This window comes from Lonchura striata, chromosome 17 (assembly GCF_046129695.1).
Source record: "Lonchura striata isolate bLonStr1 chromosome 17, bLonStr1.mat, whole genome shotgun sequence".
Taxonomy (NCBI): Eukaryota; Metazoa; Chordata; class Aves; order Passeriformes; family Estrildidae; genus Lonchura; species Lonchura striata.
In genome coordinates this window covers 8933514-8954502 of record NC_134619.1, presented here as the reverse complement: position 1 = coordinate 8954502, position 20989 = coordinate 8933514, and the positions used below count along the sequence as shown (strand labels likewise).

The 20989-nt window shown below is 52.4% G+C and overlaps 2 protein-coding genes across 2 annotated transcripts; both read right to left on the bottom strand.

Annotated features, from left to right (window-relative positions):
• Positions 1-12023, bottom strand: GDAP1L1 (ganglioside induced differentiation associated protein 1 like 1). The gene is made up of 6 exons (XM_021540920.3): positions 11738-12023; positions 9270-9462; positions 5849-6022; positions 3401-3498; positions 3158-3272; positions 1-353 (listed from the first exon to the last, which is right to left on the bottom strand). The coding sequence occupies exons 1-6, from the start codon at positions 11915-11917 to the stop codon at positions 10-12; spliced, it is 1104 nt and encodes a 367-aa protein (XP_021396595.1). The 5' UTR covers positions 11918-12023; the 3' UTR covers positions 1-9.
• Positions 12024-16025: 4002 nt separating this feature from the next.
• On the bottom strand, positions 16026-20977 carry LOC110476170 (oxidative stress-responsive serine-rich protein 1). Its single transcript, XM_021540919.3, has 4 exons — positions 20953-20977; positions 20012-20132; positions 18271-18381; positions 16026-17658 (listed from the first exon to the last, which is right to left on the bottom strand). Exons 2-4 carry the CDS (start codon positions 20086-20088, stop codon positions 16974-16976), a joined length of 873 nt encoding a protein of 290 aa, XP_021396594.2. The 5' UTR covers positions 20089-20132; positions 20953-20977; the 3' UTR covers positions 16026-16973.
• Positions 20978-20989: the final 12 nt, after the last annotated feature.

Below are 20989 nucleotides of genomic sequence, written 5' to 3'. Positions count from 1 at the left end.
CAGTCAGCACTAGATGTATTTTTTCTTTAAGTACCAATAAGCAAAGTATCCCATTCCCCCCAGAGATCCCATCAGGAAGGAGGCTCCAAGGAAGGAGGGAGGTTTCCGCTTGACCAGCCTGAAGGCATTGGGTACCACTGCAGAGAGGAGCGTGGTGTGGATGTCTCCCAAAACTTTCCTGAAGGCGAAGCGTTTCTGTATCCTGTCAAAGAAGGACTGTAGGTTAGGTCTGCTGCCATCTTCCCAGTATTTCTTAGAGAGTCCCAGAAACTTGAGGCGGTGCAGGGTGGCTCCTAACAAGACATCAGCCAAAGTAAAGACGCATCCGCAGAGCCAAAGTTCACACTTCTGCCCTGGAGAGAGAAGAGACAGAACAAAGGTAAGAATCCCTTGGGTGGGCACCTAAAATCTTGCTCAAAAGGTCCACATTGGCAGGAGCATTTGTAAATCTGGGGTGTTTTTTCCCAGCTCTTTGATGGGCCCGGAGCTCAGAGCCCATCTACCAGGTTGATGATGGAGAGTCTGGGGCTGCCAAAAGCTGGGAATATGAGATGATGATTTTTAGCCTTTGTGAATATACAAATTGCTGGCTGCAAAGCAGCTCTGCTGCCTCTCCCCCAAATCAAGAGCAGCAGGAAATGGCATCCTCCTGTACCCAGAGGTCCCTGGAAAAGAGCCCTTTGCCCCCCTTGAAGGAAGATGCCGAGCACTGACCCCTTCTGCTGTGTCAATGCAGAGAGAGCAGTAGTGTCTGCCCTTGGCTGCACCAGGAGCTGTTTCAGGAGTGTCACGTCAGCTTGGCCTATTTTAGGGATGTGAGAAATCCTCAGGAATCAAAACCATTTGCTGGATGGCCTGGCTGCTCTCCCTTGTGTGCTGCTGGGGAGGTTCTGCCTTTGTTCTCTCTCCTGTACCAGGGACCCTGCTCCAGGACACCAAACCTGGCAGCACCTCTGTGGCCAGAGCCAGGCTTTTGGGGAGACAGAGCTCAGTGTGAATGCAGGACATGAAGAAAGACACTGAAGGGTTGAGAGCCCCTGATAATGGGTGATCCCAGAAATAACCCCACTAGAGAGACATCCAAAAATAAACCCAGCTGCTGTTAGGCTGGAAAAAGCAGTTTCAGTCCAGGATATTGTTAAGCACTCTCTCACTGCCCTTTCAATACCGAGGAGCTGGGATGGAGCTGAGGGAGATGAAAGAAGGTGCAGGTAAAGAACATCAGAAAGAGCACAAAAATCCACCTTCAGTCAGCTTTGCTCCAGATTCCTGATTGTGGAGCTCTTCATTGTCCTGTGGCAGTTGTACCAGGAAAGAGAAGAGAGGCTCCAGTGTAGCACCCCAGGCAGGCACTGCTGCTGCAGGGCTGCCTGCGGGACCAGGCTGGGGCAATTATGGGTAATTAGCAACCCTCATTTGTAGCTGCTTGGCAGCCTGCCTAATCCTGCTGGAGGCACTGCCCAAGTGGACAGATTGCCTGTGCCTAATTAATCAATAAATATTTCCAGTGACTAATGGCTTGTGGGGGTGCTGCAGCCAGAGCTTCTTGGGAGTGGTGGGGACCTTGTGGGTGCTTCTGCTCAGCGGTGAGGGGAGCAGGGCTGAGGCACTGCCTCACTCCAGGCACTGCTGCAGGTGAAGGAGACAGCACATGTGAGGATGGTGACTTCAGGAGAGAGCTGTGATCCATCCCTGGCCCTCCTGGCTCTGGGCTGGCGCCTCTGCTGAGGTCTGGAGTCCAATGTGGCTGCTCCAGCCCCTTGCACCCCTGCCCAGCACTGAGTGGGGTAGAAGCACAGGCAAAGGCAACTCTTCCCTTTGCATCCCCAGCAGGGATCAGCCTGTCCCAGCTGGAGGGGGAGCCTGTGGCAGGGGTCTCCTGGTGCTCCTGCAGCACCTCCCACCCTCCTCCCGCCTGCATCGCCGGCAGCCTGGGCTGCGTGGGAGTGGAGCTACTGCACTGCAGCTCCTGGGAAGTTGCCAAAGTGGTGATCATGCCCACTGCTGAGATCCTCACCAGGCCATGGTGGGAGTCTGGGCTTCTGGAGCAGAGGGCAGGAGAGGCACACAAGGACTGAAGGCATTGGAGAACCTGGGTGCTGGCAAGAGCAGCAGCAATCCCTCTGCTCCAGGCACCTGGGATGTCCTCCCAGGGCCCCTCATTAGGCTGAATTCTGCTGTCCTAGCCCTCACACTGGTTAATGAGGGTTTTTGAGGAAATTAGGGCAAGGCAGGATGTCACTGTGAGCACACCAGGGCTCTTGGTAAATCCCCAGCCCGATGCCCTGCAGGGCCTGACCCTGGCACCCCCAGGGCCCTCCAGTGTGGCCCGAGAGTGACGCAAGGCTCGCCAGGGCAGGGGCAGCTGTGGGACCAGCCCCATTAATGTGCCTGGGCTCTGCTCTGCACCGTGGTGCTGGCAGCCCTCCCGGGGCTGGGGCTGGGGCTCTGAGACCTGCCAGCAGTGAGGAAAAGAGGAAGGACGGCGTCATCCAGGGGTGATGGCAGGACAAGTGCTGCCCAGCTGTGCCCAGGCAGCCCTGAGTGCCAGGGCTGCTCTGGGCAGGCTCCCAGCACCGTGTCTTTGCTGGCAGGGACGGCTGGTGTCCCTCTCTCCCACCTGCTGGCGTGTGACGCAAGTTCTGTAAAGGTTCTCCCCCCAGGGCCCCTCAGAGTCCTGGGTTTCCCTGCCCAAGCTCGGCTGGGATGTGCCAAAGCCTGGTGAGGTGAGGGCTTGGCTGTGGCACATGTCCCATCTCTGCTCTTTCAGCAGCCAGTGCTCCTCGTGGCCAAGTGCCTGGGGCCAGCCTGCTTCTTCCTAAACCAGAGCAACAGTCACTGTCAGTCCCTTGCTGGGGTAGAGTCCACCTGCCATCACCCTGTGATGACTCTGGGGCTCTCAAAAAGCATCCATGAGGACAGGGGTCCTGCTATTCCCTGTGGCAAGGGGTGCAGGGGTGGTTTGCCAGAGGTTAGTAAGACCATGGCTGCAAAAACATCAGTGTACTTAAAACCAGGAGAGCCCAGAGGCAGCCCCAGACCCACCAGTGGTTGCTCCACGGAAGTTGTTAATCAGGTGCAAAGCTTTTGGCTGTTTCTGGTGTTGCACCTCAGCCTCGTATGGAAAAGCACCCCATAAACACAGCCCAGTGCCTACCTTGGTACTCCAATTTCCTCTTCTCCAGCTCAGCCTCAATCTGGTCGAGCACCATCCCAAGTTCTCCAAGGATCTTCTTCAAGTAGTTCACATTATCGTGCTCCAGGATCTTGGCCTGGGTGAAGAGCAGGGTTAGAATGTGGAATAAATGGATGCAGGGACACAGGGCATCAGGTGCCCATGGCAGGTCTGTGAGTCATGTTCCCCCAGCACCAAGGATGTGTGTGGCTTTGACCCACTCACCATGAGCTTCTTCTGCTTGGAGAGGTAAGGCTCAGATAACTGTGGCTCCTCTTCATGGTCCAACTTCATCAGATCTGTGGTGGCATTAGCTAAATGTCCTGGGGGGGACAGACAGAGAGGCTGGGATGAGCAGTGTCTGATAGCAAATCACCTCATCCTGCAGCCAGAATATTATTGTAAATGCAGGCGAACCCAATGGGAAGAAATGACCATGTCTGACTCAATTCAGAAGGCTGAATTATTTCTTTATTATAACTGTGCTAAAATACATTAATATACTTTATAAAAGGAGAATACTAAAACTACATACTATTTTCTCTGACTCTAGCTCTAACACAACTCGTGACCCTCTCTGAGAGTCCAGCCCCAGGTGGGTTGGATTGGCCACCAGGCTCAAACAATCCTCACCAGAATCCAATCAAGCACTCACTCCAAGTAAACAATTCTCCAAACACATTCCACATAGGAAAAACAAGGAGCAGAAATAGAAATTGTTTTCTCCTTCATTTCTCTCTGTGCACCTCTATGAAAAATCCTGAGAGGGAGAGAAATGTGCTTGCCACATAATATAGCTGTAGCACCAAGAAGAAACATCCCAGAGAGCTAAAATGAGCCAAATTCATGGCTTAGTGCTGCTGTGCTCCCACGTCTGAGGGCTTGTGGCTCTGTCAGCTGTCCCTGCACACAAGGAGCTCACAGGGCAGTGCTGGCTCCAAGGTATGGCCAATCCCCCTCCCTGGGGTGAGTCCCAGCCTGGGAGTTTCAGGGGAGTTTCAGCTCATTTCCCCTGCTGGATTCATACTAGAGCTGCTGGAAAATCCATCTGCTGCTTGCTGTTTTAAGGACAGCCCTGGGCTCCTGCAGCTCCATCCCCAGCAGGCTGAACCTTTGGGATGTCCAAGCTGGCTGCCCACACTCAGGTGTACACTCAGAGCAGTGGGCAGGGAGGGCACGGGGGGAGTGCTCCCTCCTGGCTGAAGCTGCTCCTCCCTGGCTTGGTTTGAGACTGCAATTCCACGGTGTGGAGCCCATCATGAGCATGGAGAGATGCTCACCCTTCTGCCTCTCTGGGCATAGGGAGGATGGGAAGGGCTTTGTGTAAAGCAGGTAAAGGAGCAGAGTGAAAGGAAGAAAGGAGTCCTAGAGGCAGAGTAACACCTAATGGATAGCATGAATTACCCGAAGTTGGGCTAATGTCTTCCTGCCAGGGACCATCTGTCTTTCCCTCCTTGTTCCCTCCCACAAGGGAGGCCTTGGCTCTGCCAGTGTGCTGAGGCAGGGCTGGCTCGGGTGGGAGCCAGCAGCAGGCTGTGCACTGCCATAAAACGCTGAAATTCCCTGTTTTCTGCCATGAGCTTGTGCCTGTTAAGGCTGCCAACCAGCTCTCCTGGGGCTGCAACTCAGGTGGAGATCTGGATATCATCCTGATTTCCTTCCCCTTGGGAGAGCCTGGAACCTCAGTTCACCCTCTCCGTGGGACACAACGACATCGATTCCCCTCAGCACCCACTGGACAATGGCAGCTGAGCCATTGCCTGAGAGCAGAAGGTGAGCTGGGGAGGAAGGACACCATCAGCCCATGGACTTGCTCCTACCCCTCCCGTGGCTTGGGAAAAATGCCATCAGTGCCGAGGTTTGGACAAGGAGATGTGTTCAGAGACATCAGAAAAGTGCTGGGGAGGTGATGTGAGGCAGATGGGGGCTGAAGCCATCACAGCAGCACCCTTTGGGGAAGGGATGGGCTCTGGCCTGTGTCAGCCCAAGGTCTGGGGGTGGAGGTGACACTTGGTGACACTTGTCTGTGACGGGTGTCAGCAGGGCAGACCACAAGCTACACCTCAGGAACTGCCTGTTTCTCTCTGTGCACAAGTGCATCCCACTTCAGCAGGACCATCTGGGACCCAGGACACCAAACGGATGGGGGTGGGAACACTGTTTTCTATGGGTTCAGCCTGGGGCCAGAGCCTAAAGGAAGGGAGAGACCTGGGACATGCCCATACCCTCCTGACAAGGTCACTTTTCTGGCGGGGAATTCTCTCCAGGAGCAATCCCTGCCATTGAGTTATATTAAGCATCGTCAATGTTTCATGAGCACTTGAAGGTCAGGTACACAGACTTATGCCGATTCATCCACTGCCTGCAACTCAGTCTGGCTGCTCTCTCCTGCCTTTGCCCTTAGAGTTATTGGAGGGAAAGGGGCAAATTCCTGTGCCCCAGAAAGAGCTGAGGAGAAGCATGCATGGCCCATGGAAGCACGGACACCCCCTGAGTTAGGAAGTCTCTCTAGGATGCCTGCAACTCCCAGATGAGCTGTGCTTTGCCATTTCCCAGCTCTGCTCCTGTCCTTTGGCAGAAAGGGGAGATGAGCAGGGGCACGGTGGCTGGCTGGGCTGCGGAGCCTGAGGGAGCTGGGGAGCCCTGGGCAGCCCGGCTGGGAAGGCGACTTACTGCGGATCTCCGTGGTGGCGTACTTGGGGATCATGGAGTCGGTGGTGAGCTCGGGGTGCAGGATGCAGCCGTGCGTGTAGGCGTCCATGGGCAGCGAGTCCAGCAGCTCCCGGTACTGCAGCACCCGTGAGTGCAGCAGGCTGCCCGGCTCGGGGATCAGCTGCGGCACGTTCTCTGCAGGGCCAAGGAAAGCTGTTAGCGGCTCCTGGCAGGGCTCAAGCTCTCCTCAGCGGCCCCTCCGACAGCAGGGCACGATCCTGCTGAGCCAGCGGGGCTGCCTGGGGCACAGCTGCCACTCAAACCTGCCACGCTCTGCCCTCGCCCTCCCTGCTGCCCATCCTGGCCAGAAGAGCAGCCAGCCTGTGCCCCGAGGTGGGCAAACCCGCGGGATCGCAGGGGAGTGTGCGGATGTCATTCCCCAGCCCCAGAGCCCTCGTGTGCCCTGGGGTCACTGCAGCCAGCCCTGAGTCTCCACACTCTAATTTCACGTCTCTTAGAATGGGAGAAAAATCTTCCTGGTCTGCAGAAAAGAGCTAAAAGATGGGGATTTGAGTTTAGGATCTCCTGAGTTACATGGTCTTCACTCCAGTGGCAGTGAGGTACCTCATTCTCTTGGGCTTGTTTGAAAATCCCAAAAATGGGCAATTGGAGTAGATGACCAAAGAAGCCCAGTGTATCTTCCCTCCATGCTCAGCTAGGTCTCAGCTGCAGGACCATCCCTTGCCCTGGCTGGCTCTGCTCCTCCCTGCCTTGTTGGGTTTATTCACTTTCCATGGATGGCGGTTTGCATTGTGCCTTTTATTAACTGTCAGCTCAAAACACATGGCAGGTGACACCAGAAGAAGCAAAACCTTGCTCTTGTCTGCCCCAAGATTTTTAACTCTCATAGTTTTTTAAGGGATCATAAATGTTTATAGTGTCTGCAGAAAGCAGTTCAGAGGCAGTGAGTAAATCCACCACCAAGACTCTGTTGCCCACATCCTGTCTGCAGCACTGGGCTCTCCCCGTGCCGCTCCCCCACCTGAGCTGGGCCACTCTGCCAGAAGGACTTTGGCAGATGTGGGCAGGGCAGCCCCTTGTTTCAGGGCCTGAAGTGACAGCTGTGCTCTGCCCAGCCCTGCTGCTGGTGGCAGGAGCTGGGCTGCAGGCAATGCAGCTGGCAGGGATCTGGCCTTACCATTATTGTGCCGTGGCTGGATGAGAACCAGGCAGATTTTGGTACCTCCTGTATTGGAAATCTCCTTGTGGCTCTGACCCAGAGTGTCCCTGCTGGAAGGCTCCACAGAGTTGTTCCCACTGATAGTCATTAGTGTCACTGTCCCCTGAGCAAATATTTTGGTGGCTCCTCCCTGCCATGGGCTGCTCGCTGCCTGCACTGCCAGGGCTCCAGCTCTCCAAGAGGGGATTTTCCACCCACTTGGTGGAAAATCAAGAAAAGTGAGAAAAGTGGCCAGATGAGTGAAACAATAACTGACCTGTAGCTTGTGTGCTCCTTCCACAGGGCTCCTGGCCAGCAGCTGATGTGCTGGGGCTGAGGCTGGGAACAGCACAACCAGGGGGACTGCTCCATCCCGCAGGAAGATGGAGCAACCACAATGAAATAGCAGCGTGCTGGCCACCAGCCCACGTCCTTCAGCACATTCCAGGGAGGTTTTTCATTGGGATGCCCTGACTTGCCTTTACATGCCACAGCAACCTGCACACAGGGGCTGCTGATGCACTCCATGGCTGTGCAAGGGGGTGCAGACCTTAGAGGACACTCTTGCCTGGAAGAAATATTGCCTTGATCTGTGGTTTCTGGGCACTGCTGGGCAGTGTACTAATGAGAAGCATCCTCAAATGTGGCTTATTGGCACTATTCACTGCTATTTTAGGGGGAAGAAAAATGTTTCTCCACACACTACCCTTCACTGATAGCTGGCCCCCAGTGTGTGTAAGCAGCTGATAAAGGCCATGCCCTTAGCCCAGGGGAAAACATAGTTTAGTAAAAATACCTTGTAAAGGCCTTTTCAAACTTTCTGCAAGGTGGCTAATTCCCCCTCAGATCAGCACTGCCACATCCTGGTAATGCTTTTGGCAGCTGCACTGCTGGGTGATAGGATGGAGCAGAGCATGGAGCAGGGAGTGATGCTCTGGGCCCTCTCCATTTCCCAGCAAAAAGGTAAGAAACTGCACCTAGCTGGAAAATCTCAACGACAGGAGTTTCCCAGCGCTCGCCAGCTCTGTGTCCCCCTCCTGCTGGGGACAGCCTGTTGTCACATATGCCAGACCACCTGCCCTTTGCAGAGACCAAGGGAAGTGGTGCAGGGTCTGACACCCCCTGATGTCCCTTGGTGCTGGGGCTGCTGCCACGCAGGAAAGCAGCTGCCATTCCCTAGGACGTGCTGCTGCTGTGGGATCCTCCTGATGGACCCATCCCTGCTGCCCCACTGGGGAGTGAGCTGTGTGCCTCCACAGAGCAGCAGCACAGTGGCAGGGCCAGGAGAGGACAGCAGCTGAGCTGGCAAGGCGCCCTTGCTTCGGGAGCTATTTTGAGATGTTTTTTGATGTCTCTGTTGCAAGGGGATGGATGCTGGGGCAAACATCGTGATGGCAAAGCCTGAGATCCCTGCTCAGCTTTGAAGCCTGCCTGGTGGGTGTCCCAGCCCAGCAGCCCCCAGGATTGGGGAATGAGGGTGAAGGGGTGTGAGATGCCAGGGAGAGGCTGCTCAACCCAGCTGCTGAGCAAAGCTGACTTTGAGCTCTGTCTCAGCATCCTGGTGTGCTGGGCTCAGCAGGCCTGCAGCCCTGCTCCAAGGGAATATGAGCTTCCCTCTCCTGGCTGTCCCTTCCTCTGGGTTTGTGTCACATCATCCTCTCATGGGCCTCAGCACCGCCAGCTGTTTTTGACTTTAAAAAGGCTGTTTCCTCTGAGGCACAGCAGCAGCAGGGACAGCAGGGTCCCCTGCTCATGGAATGGCCCAGGAATCCTGGAGGAAGCAGGGAGAGGAGCAGCAGCACATGGCTTACACCCACATTCTCTCAGCAGAGGCCCCTATGGCCCCTTTTCACAATTACCCAGGGACAAAGCACAGATGTGCCTAAAGTCAGAAGTGCTCCATGGGCTGTGACCCAGTGGGGACTCTGGTGAAATGCCACCATGCACCATGGGACTGAGAGAAATTCTCTGGTTTGGAAGTGTGACTTCCAGGACAAAAAAAGGGGGACTTCACTACCACACCCCTCAGAGCCCTCCAGCAGAGGGTTTCTGCTGGAAGTTCTTCAATTTCATGGGAAAACATAAAAGTCTGGGGAGGGCTGCTGGCTTGCTGATCTTCTGGGGTGAAGATGAAACTTTAAAGGAATAAAGCAGATTTGTTTAACACACAGAATGTGGAGTAGACACGAATTTCCTCTGAGGCACAGCCCGGCCTTGCATTACCTCCCGTGAAGTTCTTCTCCATGTAGTCGATGATCTGGTTGTAGTCGCTGATGATGTTGTCCCTGTGGATGATGACAGGCACCTCCTCACCCAGGTTGAGCCGCATGAACCAGGGCTCCTTGTGCTCCATCAGGGGCATGCTGACGTCCCTCTCCTCGCAGGGCAGCCCCTTCTCTGCGATCACCAGCCGCACCTGGGCCAAGGGGCCAGGGAGAAAGGGCTCAGCCACGTACCAAGCTGGTCTCCAGTCCCCCTACCCCATTACACCCCCACACCCTTCCCTAAAACTTCAACACTGTGACATGCCAGGATCACGGGCTTGCCCTGCAAGAAGCCAAGCAGCTGTTGCCATGGGACAGCTGCAAAACCCAGGCAGCCAGGAAAGAATTTGATTTCCTGGCAAAGAGGGGATACCCAAAACCATCCTGTCTTCTCAGAACCATGGACCATCCTCCCTGGTCCTGGTGGCCTGTGTGACAGGCAGAGGAGCTGGAGGGCTGAGAGCCAATCCCTCAGCAGTGGGTGGAGGGAGGCAGGAGCTCTCCAGCTGGGAGGGTGATGCTGCTGTGGATCCCAGAATGTCCCAGCATATATGTGAAGAAGAAAAGGAGGAGGAAGAGGAGGAAGCAGGGCTGCAGCAACGCCTTACACGTGCACCCAGTGAGTGCTGCTGTCTAGCTGAAAGAGACCTGGATGCTGACTCAGGTATGTCCCACTCCCAGGAGTGGACTCTGCCTTTACCAGGTGAAGGCTCTGTTCTTTGGGAAGTTCCAGGCAGCCCTGTCACCCTGCACAGCATTCCTCCTCTTCCTCCATGCTGACATTAGCTTGAGGGCATCACCCAGCACCTTCACACCTCTTGTGTCAAACCTGCTGCCTCCCCCTTCCCCTTCCCCTGCTCTCCTCCAGCACTGGAACCACCAGCAGCACTGCGGGGGTGACACCAACACATCTCAGGGGTGGGAAAGGTGAGTCCAGCCTTGCAGAGGGGCAGGAGGAGGCAGGAGGGAGGCTGGATGTGGGACACCACCACCATCCCCACCCCAATCCTGCTGCTCTGCTCTGTCCATGAGACAGTGTTGAATATGCACTCAGGGATGGCATTTTAGGCTTCTGGGTTATAAAACCTGACTATGATGAACTAAGTATGTCAAACACGAAAAAAAAAAACCCATGGGGGATGTGAGAAAGCCATGATTTACAGAACCACTGAATGAGGCAAAAGTACATGTTTTCATCCAACTAGCAGCAGCTAAAAATACAATTTAACATATATAAGCATTTCTGTGACTACTTCAGAGTTCTCAGGGTATTAGTCATTAATTATTCACAGGACTGGCAAGTTAATTTTTTCTTTTAAAGTCAAACAAGAGAAAGCCTGGATTCCTCAACTGCAACTCGCTCCTGGCCTTTTCCTCCCAGCTGATAAATAAACCTCAGCCAGTACCACCTGGGGTGTCCAGCCCTGAGCTCCCTGTGCTGCTTTCAGATGAAGGACTGACAGGAGGGAGCTGCTGGGCATGAGGCATCCCGGGCTCCCGGGGTACCTGCCAGCACCCCAAAGGGGGATCCCAGGCTGGGGTGACAAAACATTCCTGGGGAATTCCGCGGGGAGCCGGGCACGAGCATCCCCCGCCAGTGCGGATCCCGAGCCCGTCGCTCCCGTGCTGCCGACGGTGGCGGTGCCGACCATGTGCAGCCACCCTGCTGCATTGGGCATCCTCCCTCCTTTGTGTCTGCTCGCAGGAGCGGGCACCTCTGCCCCGGCCCTCCCCCGGCTGGGGAGCTCGGGGAGGCCCTGGCACCGGGGAACTTGGTGTTCCACCGCCCACCCCTCCGAACAGCCCCTTCTCCATATGGTGCTAATGGCTTAGGAACGATGGGGAGCTTGCGGCCGGGGGAGAAGGTTGGGTTTGCTACACAGCTGCCGTGCTGCGAAATGAGCATTTACTATTGTCTGGAAAACGGGATTTCTTGCTGGGGCAAGCCGTGAATAGAATTTCCAGGGCACTGCTGCAGTGTGAGGGGTGAATCATCGCTGCGTGCTGGGGTCCGGGATCCTCTCCGGGGCACCAGCCCGGCTCGGGGCTGCCTCTCCTCCCGCAGCAGCAGGGTGGTCCCGGCCCGGCTCTGCCTTTGTGTGCGCTCCCGGCCACGCCAGTGTGGGGCTGGGAGCGAGCACAAAAGCACCGAGGCGGCTCCCGGTGCAAGCCGTGATACCAAAGCAAAGGCAAGATTTGGCTGAGCCCCCCCCCCATCCTCATCCCCATGCCATCCCCATCCCCTCCGCGGACAGATGCTGTTAAAAGGCACAAAGATCTGCCTGGCCGCACCAGCCACGGGGCTGAGCCCCTCGTTCTCCCCTGAGTGCATCCATCCCTCCATCCATCCTCCCGAGGCAAAGGGATGCTCCGGAACCTGGAGGTGATTCTCGCCCGGGAGCCCGGCCGAGCGATCGTTTCCTTTACCTTTTGTGAGCTGAAAGACTGGGTCCAGTGGTACAAAACCAATCTGTCCTGCGATTTGAGAGCGGGGTCTGTCGGGTCGTGATTCTCCTGCCCTTCCGTGGATTTCCCCGCGTTGTTCTCCAGCGCCGAGATGGGCCACCAGCTGCAGTTGGTGGGAGTAACATTATTGGGAGTCGCCATGACAGCGAGCGAGCGAGCGGGAAGGGCCGGGGAGCGAGCGGCGCTAGCCCAGCATCACATGGGCTGCTGCGGCCCGCGGCCCGGGCAGCCCTCGGCCCGCGGGCTCGGAGCGCGGGCGGGGGCCGTGCCTGCGCCCGCAGCCTGGCGGGGCTCCCGCGGAAACGCCGCGCATCGCCGCGACACCCTGCCTGCCTGCTACCCGCCAGCCCGGCAATCCGCGGCAGCTCCAACCCCTGCGGCTCCCCAGGAACATTTTTCAGCAGAGATTAAGATATATATATATATATTATTTTTTTTACTGCTTTAGATAATGGCGGATGTGTAGTAAATAGCCACAGTGATGGACACTGGCTTTAAAATGCCTAGAAGGTGTCGTGTGTCTGCCTTGCAACCTTCATGGAAAGAAGCAGCAATGGCTCTTTAAAGGTATTCAATTATTTTAGGAGTGCACAAATTAATTTCTGCCTATTGGGTGTTATGTAGCCTATACAGGAGCCTTAGGTGCGTAGCAGAGCCTGAGGTGCCTGCCCAAACTGGACAAAGTAGGCACAGCTGGTCATCACTTCCAGAATTAGCAAGGTGTGTCACAATTTCAAACTGGCCGGGAGACTCAGAAGTATTGGGGCTTCTAGAGCTGCTGCTGCTCCCCAAGCCCTGTGAGCATCACACAGAGGTTTGCAGCACAGGCATGCAGGCAGCTGGTTACAGTGACCTGGACATCTGGACTTGTGCTTTATGACACTTGTCTTTGTCATGCTCCATCTCCAGCAATCTGGGAGCCTGGAGACAATTTCCCACCCTTGGAACTACTGCCAGTGCCAGGGGATAAAGCCAGTCCAGTTAGGGGTGTTGTAGGGGCAGGTTCTGGTGGGGATGGGGGACAGGCCCTGCAGGCATAAGGAGCCAGCTTGTGTCTCAGGGCTGTGTGAGAGCTCTCACTGTGAGCTGGTGAAGATAGAAACAGGAAGGTTTGGAAGAGCTTGTTCAAGTGGGGAAACTGAGGCATACTTCACCCAGGAGCACTGGGAGGGAGCAGGGCCAAACTGGTACCCAGCTCCATAAATACAGTGCAAGGAGCAGTTTCCTAGGGACTGAGAGATGAAACAAATTATTTGGCTGTTGTGATGTTCTGCTCCTCAGGGTGTGCAGAGGGGTGAAGCTGGGAAGTGCTGAGCTCTGCCCTGGCTCCTCCCTGTTCTCTTCCCCTCATAGGCAACTGCCCCCAATAACAACCTCTCTCCCCAGCCCAGGTCTTCCCAAGTCCCTCAACTGACTTCGGGGTCACCCACAGGGACAAGCTCTTCTTGCTTGGCCTCTGCTTTGGGGCTGCAAAAAAGAGGGAAAACTGAGCTTTGAAGAGCTGGCACCCCATGTAGCACCACCCTGCCCTCTGCTCCACAGCCTCCCCTCGTTGCAGGCACCTTTGGGGGCTCCTTGCCCTGGAAGGGGACAGGGTGGGTGTAGATAAGCAGGGAGCAGGCTGGCCAGGCAGCAGCTGCTCTCCCTGGATCGCTGTCCAGAAGGCCCCATCTAGTGGTACAGTTTGTGATGAATTAGAGCTGCGCCGTGGGGAGTAAAGCATGACAGGTTGCTGCATCCCTCTGGGTCCTGCGGGTACGTCGTGCCTCTGCAGGGGCCCGCTTATTTAGCTGGGTTTTGGCTTGCTAAAGTGAGCGAGGCTCGAAGGGCACGAGGGGTGCCAGCCCCCTTCAGGGGTGCCCTGACCTTGTGTGACCTTGAGATCATCGCCAGCTCTTCAACACGGCCTCCCTGACTGCCCGGGGGTCGGCGTGGGGCTGCCCCGTGGGATGCTCTGCACTGGCAGAGCCCTGCAGAAGGTGCCATCGGAGCGGGACTGTGGCTGCTGGCAGTTTGGGAATGCTAAATCCAGCGGAGGGTCTCGCCTCAGAGCTGATATAAAGGTTAGAGAGATGAGGGAACAGGAGGATGGAGTCGGTCACGGGACTTTGCAGGCACAGAAGAACCCTCCCTGGTTTAGAAGGAGAGGGTGGAAAACAGGCTCTAGAAACAGCTCCATTGATTTTTTTTTTTTCCCCAGTGGCCTGATTCAGTGTCTGCCAATGTAAAGCTCAGCTCAGATTTGATTTGGCTTCTGAAAGGCAAGAAAGAAATGTCATTGATCCAGGATGCCCTTCTGCTTCCTGCTTCGGTTTAACTAGTCCTGAAACTAGAGGGACAAGGACTTGTGCTACTGGAAAACACCCAGGCTGGGTCTGCTGAGATAGAAAGTAGAGAGCTGGGATCTGATTAAATCCTGGGAGCACTGCAAGTCCACTGGTGCTTTCTCAGAATATTTCAGACATATTCTCTAGGTTGACTGGGAACAGATCCTAGAGCATGAACACACAGAAAAAAAAAAATCCCCCAGGCTTGTTGGGGCAGGTACAGCAGCAGCTGGGAGCAGTAGGGCTGCATTCAGCACTGTTTGTACCAGGGCATCTCTACTCATCAATCAAGCTAAAGGTGCTGTGCAGGCATTCCCAAAGAAGATGCAGTTTTCCAATAAATCCTGAAGTTTCAGGCAGGCAGCAAAAATAAGTCACTGCATTATCAAAGTGATATGGATGAGCTGAACTGAGAAGGTTTTGATGGAAACAATAAGTTTGGGCCTCTCTTAGGGCCCATCATTCACCCCCAGGGGTTGGTCTGTGCTGTGCAATTGTCACCAGCAATGTTCCAGTACATTTGCTACAAACCTTACAATTGCACTCAAGAACCAAAATATCTGCCCTTGCTCTGCCGCAGGCAGCACTAGATGTGCTTAAACACTAGCAAAAAAACAGAGTTCAGGAAGGAAACAAAATGACTGAGTTACTGTCTTTTTTCCGCTTTTCCTTCCTCCTTCACTAGCAGTTACTCCAGTCTCCACAGGACAGACACAATGGAGGTGTGCCCTCAGAACCTGCTCTCAGGCTTTTCCCTCCCATCTGGTGTTCTGGCAACCTAAATTCACTTCTCATGCTTCAATTTCAGGGTATAATCTTGGACTAGTTTAACCCCCAAGATTTCCCCAGTTCCTCTCTCCCCCCGGGCATAGCAGGTCTGTGGCACATTGTCCTGCTCCACAAGTGAAAATGTGCCCTTCCAGCACTGTCCATCCATACTGGGTTTATGTAACACCAGTCCAGGCACCTCTGGGGGTTCTGCACGCTTTATTAAAGAGCAGCACAGCAGAAACTGCCCCAAGGTGACCTTGACCAGGGGCCACTCCACACTTCTACAGAAGGGCCTTGCTGTGCCCCTTCACTGGCTCCAGGTGCAGGGAGGAGTGGGGACAAGCAATACCAGGCTTAAATAAGCATTTCTATGCACGTGAAGAGCCGTGCCTCAGCTTCACACACATGGACTCTGGATCAGTGCTCACCAACAACCCTCTGTCTAGCAACAATTGCCATGGTGTTAAAGAGGGCACAGAACCAAAACATGAATAAAAATAGGAGCAGATACCCTCTGCTGAAGCAGAAACACCCTCTGAAAAATAGCAGCAGCAAACATAGCTGGTACTAAATATTTATGTTTACAAGCAAAATACACATGATACCAGATTTTCTGTAGGGAGAAAGAAGAGAAAGTGGAGAAAACCTGAAGCGTGTGTGGGTATTGCAGGATAGAGCTGGAAGAGGGAAGTGACATGAGAAAATGTAGAAATTAGTTACATTTGAGTAAGAGCAAATACTACATGCTAAATATACACATGAAACCTAAAGAGCAAAATTAGTTTTAGTTGTATTCTTGTTTTTTGATTTATTTGGATTTTAAATCTCAGCTTCCCAGACTTGTAAATTTTAGGAATAGTGAGAAGAAAATCTACAGCGATTATCATCTAGAATGCCTGAGCCTTCTTCAGCACAGAATACAAGGCCAACTGTCCACATCTGCTTTTCATCTATTTTTACACAACTGCTTGTGACTCCTTGGCTTGCTGACCACTCATTTTTCACCATGTAAGTAAAAATTACAGTACGTTATTCAGACATGGTTGTTGAGGATGTACAGCTGACAGTGAAACCAGAGTTTCGTTAGGTTTAACTAAAAACGTCTTGAGGGAAGATGAATATGTGCCAAATTATTCAGACTTTTAAGTTGCTGGGTTTTGACAAACATTTATTAATGCAAGTCTCGGCAAAATAATTTTTATTGCAGTATTTTCAACCAGCAGGAATGTTATAGCTCTACAGCACAAAGCCAGGATGATACACAGGTCTTGTTCACCCCCTTTCCACACCACTTTATGTATCAGATGTGCTCAGAAACATCCTGTATAGATGGTTCCACCCTCTCCACTTCTGAGACCGCACAGCCCAAAAAAACTGGTAGCCTGCTTCACTCCCCCCTAAATTATTCCACCTGTAAAGCACAAATAACAAAATATATTTTTACCTCTAAGAGCTTCACTTATCTGCAGAAAAATAGAACTGCTTAAGGGTGAGCGAATTAGATTAAGGAAGTGTCCAAGTATACACCCGCACGTTCTGGACCTTCCAAAAAAACTGTAAGGAAGAAGCATTCACAACTTGATCCAACTAAAAAAGAAGCCAGCCAGTGTTCAAGGAAAGGACATTTATCCTATCCAAAATGCTGAATGTCTTCTCATCCTTCTCTCTAGAACAGGATAAAGAGGATGGAGCTGTAGCTGTGAAACTTTTCTCTAAGTACAGAGATACATTAAGAATGAACATTCCAAACACATCAAAATATCAGAAAAAAAACTAGATGTTTTTTTGGTTTTGTCTGTTTTTTTCCAAAACATAGTGAAAACAGCATACAGAGCTTCAATATCCACAGCACAAACCAAAAACCAAACAGAGCTCATTTGATCTAGAGTGCTTTTGTTAAGGTATTCAGAGACTTTAGTGCATTCTTTTTAGAACTAAGCTCAGAAACTATATTTAATTTTTCATTTTATTAGAAAACTAAACTGTATGAGGCAAAGAAACATTTAATCAAACACACAACAGTGAAAACATGGCACTGACAAGGCAATTAGCCCAACCATTGTAACAAATTCTGCTTCAGGATTCTCTATTGCTTACAGTCAGGTATACATCATCTCTGCCATGTGAGACATTTTCTTGGGAATATATAAGTAGTATTCCATGTATCCCGAAAGATCTTCAATAGTCACGTCATCCACAAAGGCTCGAGCTTGCTCAGAACAAGACCTGGGAGAGCTTGCTGAGGCTGTCCCAGAGGGAGATCTGTTGTGCAGGGAGTGGGCATGGACCCCCAGGACTGCCTTCTCGCACTCGGACAGGACGCTCCGCAGGCCGGAGAAGGAGTACACCTCCATGGTGCGCCACTGCTTGCACTGGCACTTCCTGTCCGTACAAGGGCACTGCCTGCCGTTGCTAAGCATGGATAAGGACTGGAAATCTGAGGTTTGCTTAGAACACAAGCTGTTCTCAAAGGATGAGCAGAGAGCAGGGCAATTCTCCTCCAGCTTCTGCAAAGGCTCTTCGGCGGTGAAAGCTTCCAACGGTTCAGTTCTGTCGTTACTGGCCTCAAGGTGAGAATCCTGCCCGTCCTTCGTACCACGTTCTGCTGGGACAAAAACATCTGAGCTGATGACACCCTTCGAAGTGTCTGCCTGGGGTTTGTGTTTCAGCTGGCTGTTGGCTTTCATGTTGCAGTAGGTGAACTTGGGAGGGTGCAGGACCGGAGACTTGGAGCGCCGGCGACGTGGGACCCTCGCCGATCCTCGGGAAGGCTTCCTCACACACCTGCAGGGTTCAACAGGTGAGCAAGTGGGTAACTCCAGAATCTACACAACAGCTCAGTAAGCTCTAAAATGTGATTGAAAACATTTTACAAGATTATTTTTCTGCTTGGAAATACCAGATGACTGGACACTTACAATCTCTGACAGAAACCGTGGAGGACTCTGAAGAAATTCGGGTTCCCCCAAAGGAAAGATACATACAAGGAACCCTTATCCAAGGTGCTTCCCCCCAAGTCTTCCGCCTTAAGCAAATGACACTCATCCCAAATTGAACTGTAGTGCAGAACCTGGGTCAGTTGGAGCTGCTGGCAGAGTCACACTGAATATCCAGGTACTTCAAAAGTAATAAAAAAACCCAAGAGTGAGATGAGAGGGGGATGAAAAGGTTTAAGACTTGCAGAAAAATACTACTGATGATATCAACAGAAAATAAAGTTTTGGGAACCCTCTCTAAGAGAAGATGCAATATTGTTTTTAAAGACTTTGATGAAATCAAAGAACATATCAGTTATGGAAACATTCTGTGACAGAAAGGAAGAATATCTTCAAGCAACAAATTGACAACAACTCGCACTGAAAGCAGCCTGCAACTGTCCAATGTGTCATGTTTTACCCATGCCATGCTTCCTTGGAGCTGACAGTCTGCTGCTTGGCTCCATCCATGGCTGCTCTTGTCGTTGTTCTGAGAATCGTCCCATCGCCCACGGACAGAGCTGCAATACATCTGGGTAAAAAGGGAATGCCACATCACAGAAATGCCTGAACAGATGGCTCCAGAGGCCCACATTCAGCCTGTGTGCTTCGGATGCTCTGCTAAGCCCATCAAATTTGCTGCATTGACTCCCTCTGTAGTCACTCAGAAACAGGGCCTTAAGAGAGATTTATACAACCCCACTTACTATACTGGCCTCATCAAGTGGCTAAAGATAGGTGAGATGCAATGAAAGGCAGTCAGAATGCCCAGAGGTTGATGTCATGCCCTATTTGTACTAAAATGACACATTAAAGGAATGTAAACTCAGGTTCCAAACGTTCTTGTCAGACAATAGTCATTAAAGATAGCCTTCTACTCCTCTGAAATGCAAAGTCAGGCACCTGGAGCAGCAGGCTGAGGAGGAATCAGTGTAGAAGTGGAGGAAGTACAACAGGCAAGGACAGATTGCTGATTTATTTAGTTCTCATTAAATTTTTGAGATAAGCATGGAATGAAAAAAGCATCTGACCTTGGAGGTCTGGATGACAAACATAAACACCTCAGCACATGCATGTGTATTTTTAGTTATGATGGCTGCAGGTGTGATTTGGAACATGGGAAATTGTAAGAAATGAGGCTGAAATTCTAGCACAGAGCCCTAATACTCTGCCCAAAGTTGATCTTAACAGATTAGTCACAAGATTTGAGCTGTTCATAACACATGCCTGCAAAACAAGATCTTTTTATGCCTAAGATGTCATCAGGAATCAACCAGAAGCCCACACAGTCTGCCAGTGGTACTACATCAAAAGCGTTATGATTAATAATCACAGTTCCTTGATGGAGAACATCTATTTTTTCCACAGTGCTCAGAAGACTTCCTGAAGTAGAGGGAAGGAGTAGCAAAGCAAAATAATTTCCACATGCAGAGGAAGGCCTGAATTCACAGTGTTGATGGTAGTGGGGATGAATTCACAATGTAACACTGTCAACACAAAAGTTCCACTTGTGTTTGTAAATTCCCAAAAGACTTCAAGTGAACTGTCTCCGAGTGTTAGACTGCATAATTTTATCAACTCTAACACTACATATTATTAACACACCCAGAATCTCACTGAGTAAGTTTTTATTGTAAGAATGTCTGCAGACATTTTATTCCACAAAACCCCCTGAAATCAGGAATGTTCAGAGCTCATATTTATCCTGACCCTTCCCGGTAAGACTGGGCACCCCAGCACACTCTGAGGTGCTGGTGCTGCTGTCCAGATGCCATCTAAGCAAAATTTTGTGCACTAAACAAAGGCTTATAATGTGGCTGCAGACACCAGTGTTCAGAGGGACAGACAAACAAATTCTGTTTGTGACTACAGCTACAACAGTTAAAACTGGGTTCACTGCTTTAGGTGAGTCTTTTCATGCTTCCATGCAGTCACTGTGTGATTTCAGTTGGATATTAGTCAAAATTACTCTGTAATAAAGTACTGGTTTGCATATTAGACAGTTATAATGACTGTATTTCATCTGAAGTGATGCAGTTCAGAGAGAGCAAAGAACCTTTCAACAAATGGCTTTTTCATTTTGAAATGCAAAATAATAGAAAAAATACAAAGATGTAATAAAAACCTGACAAATTACATTGCCTTTTTTGTTGCTCACTTACCCTGCTGCATCCACTCTCAGCTTTTTGAATGCTGTTTGTAGACTCTCCTCTTCTTCATCTTTAGCTTCCAAGTCCATTGATGTGCTCTCAGTGGGTAACCAACTGTGCCATATAGAATAAACTGAAACATAGACATTGGGATTTTATACTGAGGTCTGAACACAGATGCTGTGCACAAAACTGACTGACAGTGTGATGGGTGCTCATTTTTCTGTGGGCAGTGTCACTGCCTTCTGACCAGAACTGCCCTGGGCTTTTCACTGTGAACGCCAAAGTCTGAGTTTTTCAGAACAAGCACAGCTAGTGTCAAAAATATCAAAGTGTCTTTTTATCAATGTGTGAACACAGATCCTGGCAACCTGTGTAACTCTGAGCTGCGAGCATGGCACCTGCAGCAAAGCTTCAGAAAGGTTTCAGGAGTCACAGGATGGTTTAGGTTGGCAGGGACCATCCCGTTCTCTTGCTCAGGCAGGGCCATCCCACACTGGTTTCCCAGGACGATATCCAGGTAGCCTTTGAATAACCCCAAGAAGGAAGACTCCAGAGCCACCCTCAGAGAAAAGCGAGCGTTTCAGTGTGTGCCCGCGGCCTCTGCTCCGGTCCCCGGGCAGCAGCGAGCACAGCCGGACTCTCAGGCACTTCGCGCCTCGCTGCGATCCCTCCCGAGCCCTTTCCCCGCGGCAGCAGCGCGGGGGCGGCCGGGCACTGCCGGCGGGACAGCCGCGGAGCCGGGCCCGCTCCGCCACCTGCCCCGGCACCTCCCGTCGCCGCCCCGCCGGGAAGACCCGCACGGCCCCCCCGCTGTCCCCGCTGTCCCGGGCTGTCCCCGCTGTCCCCGCTGTCCCCGCTGTCCCCGCTGTCCCGGGCTGTCCCCGCTGTCCCGGGCTGTCCCCGCTGTCCCCGCTGTCCCCGCTGTCCCGGGCCGCGGGGCCGCCACTCACCCACCGCCGCCGGCCCGGGGCGCGCAGCACAACAGGA

Bases quoted from the DNA above. Each gene is read 5' to 3' on its own strand.
- GDAP1L1 (XM_021540920.3), bottom strand. From the start codon at position 11,917: ATGGCGACTCCCAATAATGTTACTCCCACCAACTGCAGCTGGTGGCCC. The intron at 9,463-11,737 runs GTAAAGGAAACG...CCCTTGGCCCAG, and splicing joins AGTCTTTCAGCTCACAAAAG to GTGCGGCTGGTGATCGCAGA. The intron at 354-3,157 runs GTAGGCACTGGG...TTCTCTCTCCAG, and splicing joins GAGGAAATTGGAGTACCAAG to GGCAGAAGTGTGAACTTTGG.
- LOC110476170 (XM_021540919.3), bottom strand. From the start codon at position 20,088: ATGGACTTGGAAGCTAAAGATGAAGAAGAGGAGAGTCTACAAACAGCA. The intron at 18,382-20,011 runs GTAAGTGAGCAA...CTTTTTACCCAG, and splicing joins CTGAGAGTGGATGCAGCAGG to ATGTATTGCAGCTCTGTCCG. The intron at 17,659-18,270 runs GTAAAACATGAC...TGAACCCTGCAG, and splicing joins TCCAAGGAAGCATGGCATGG to GTGTGTGAGGAAGCCTTCCC.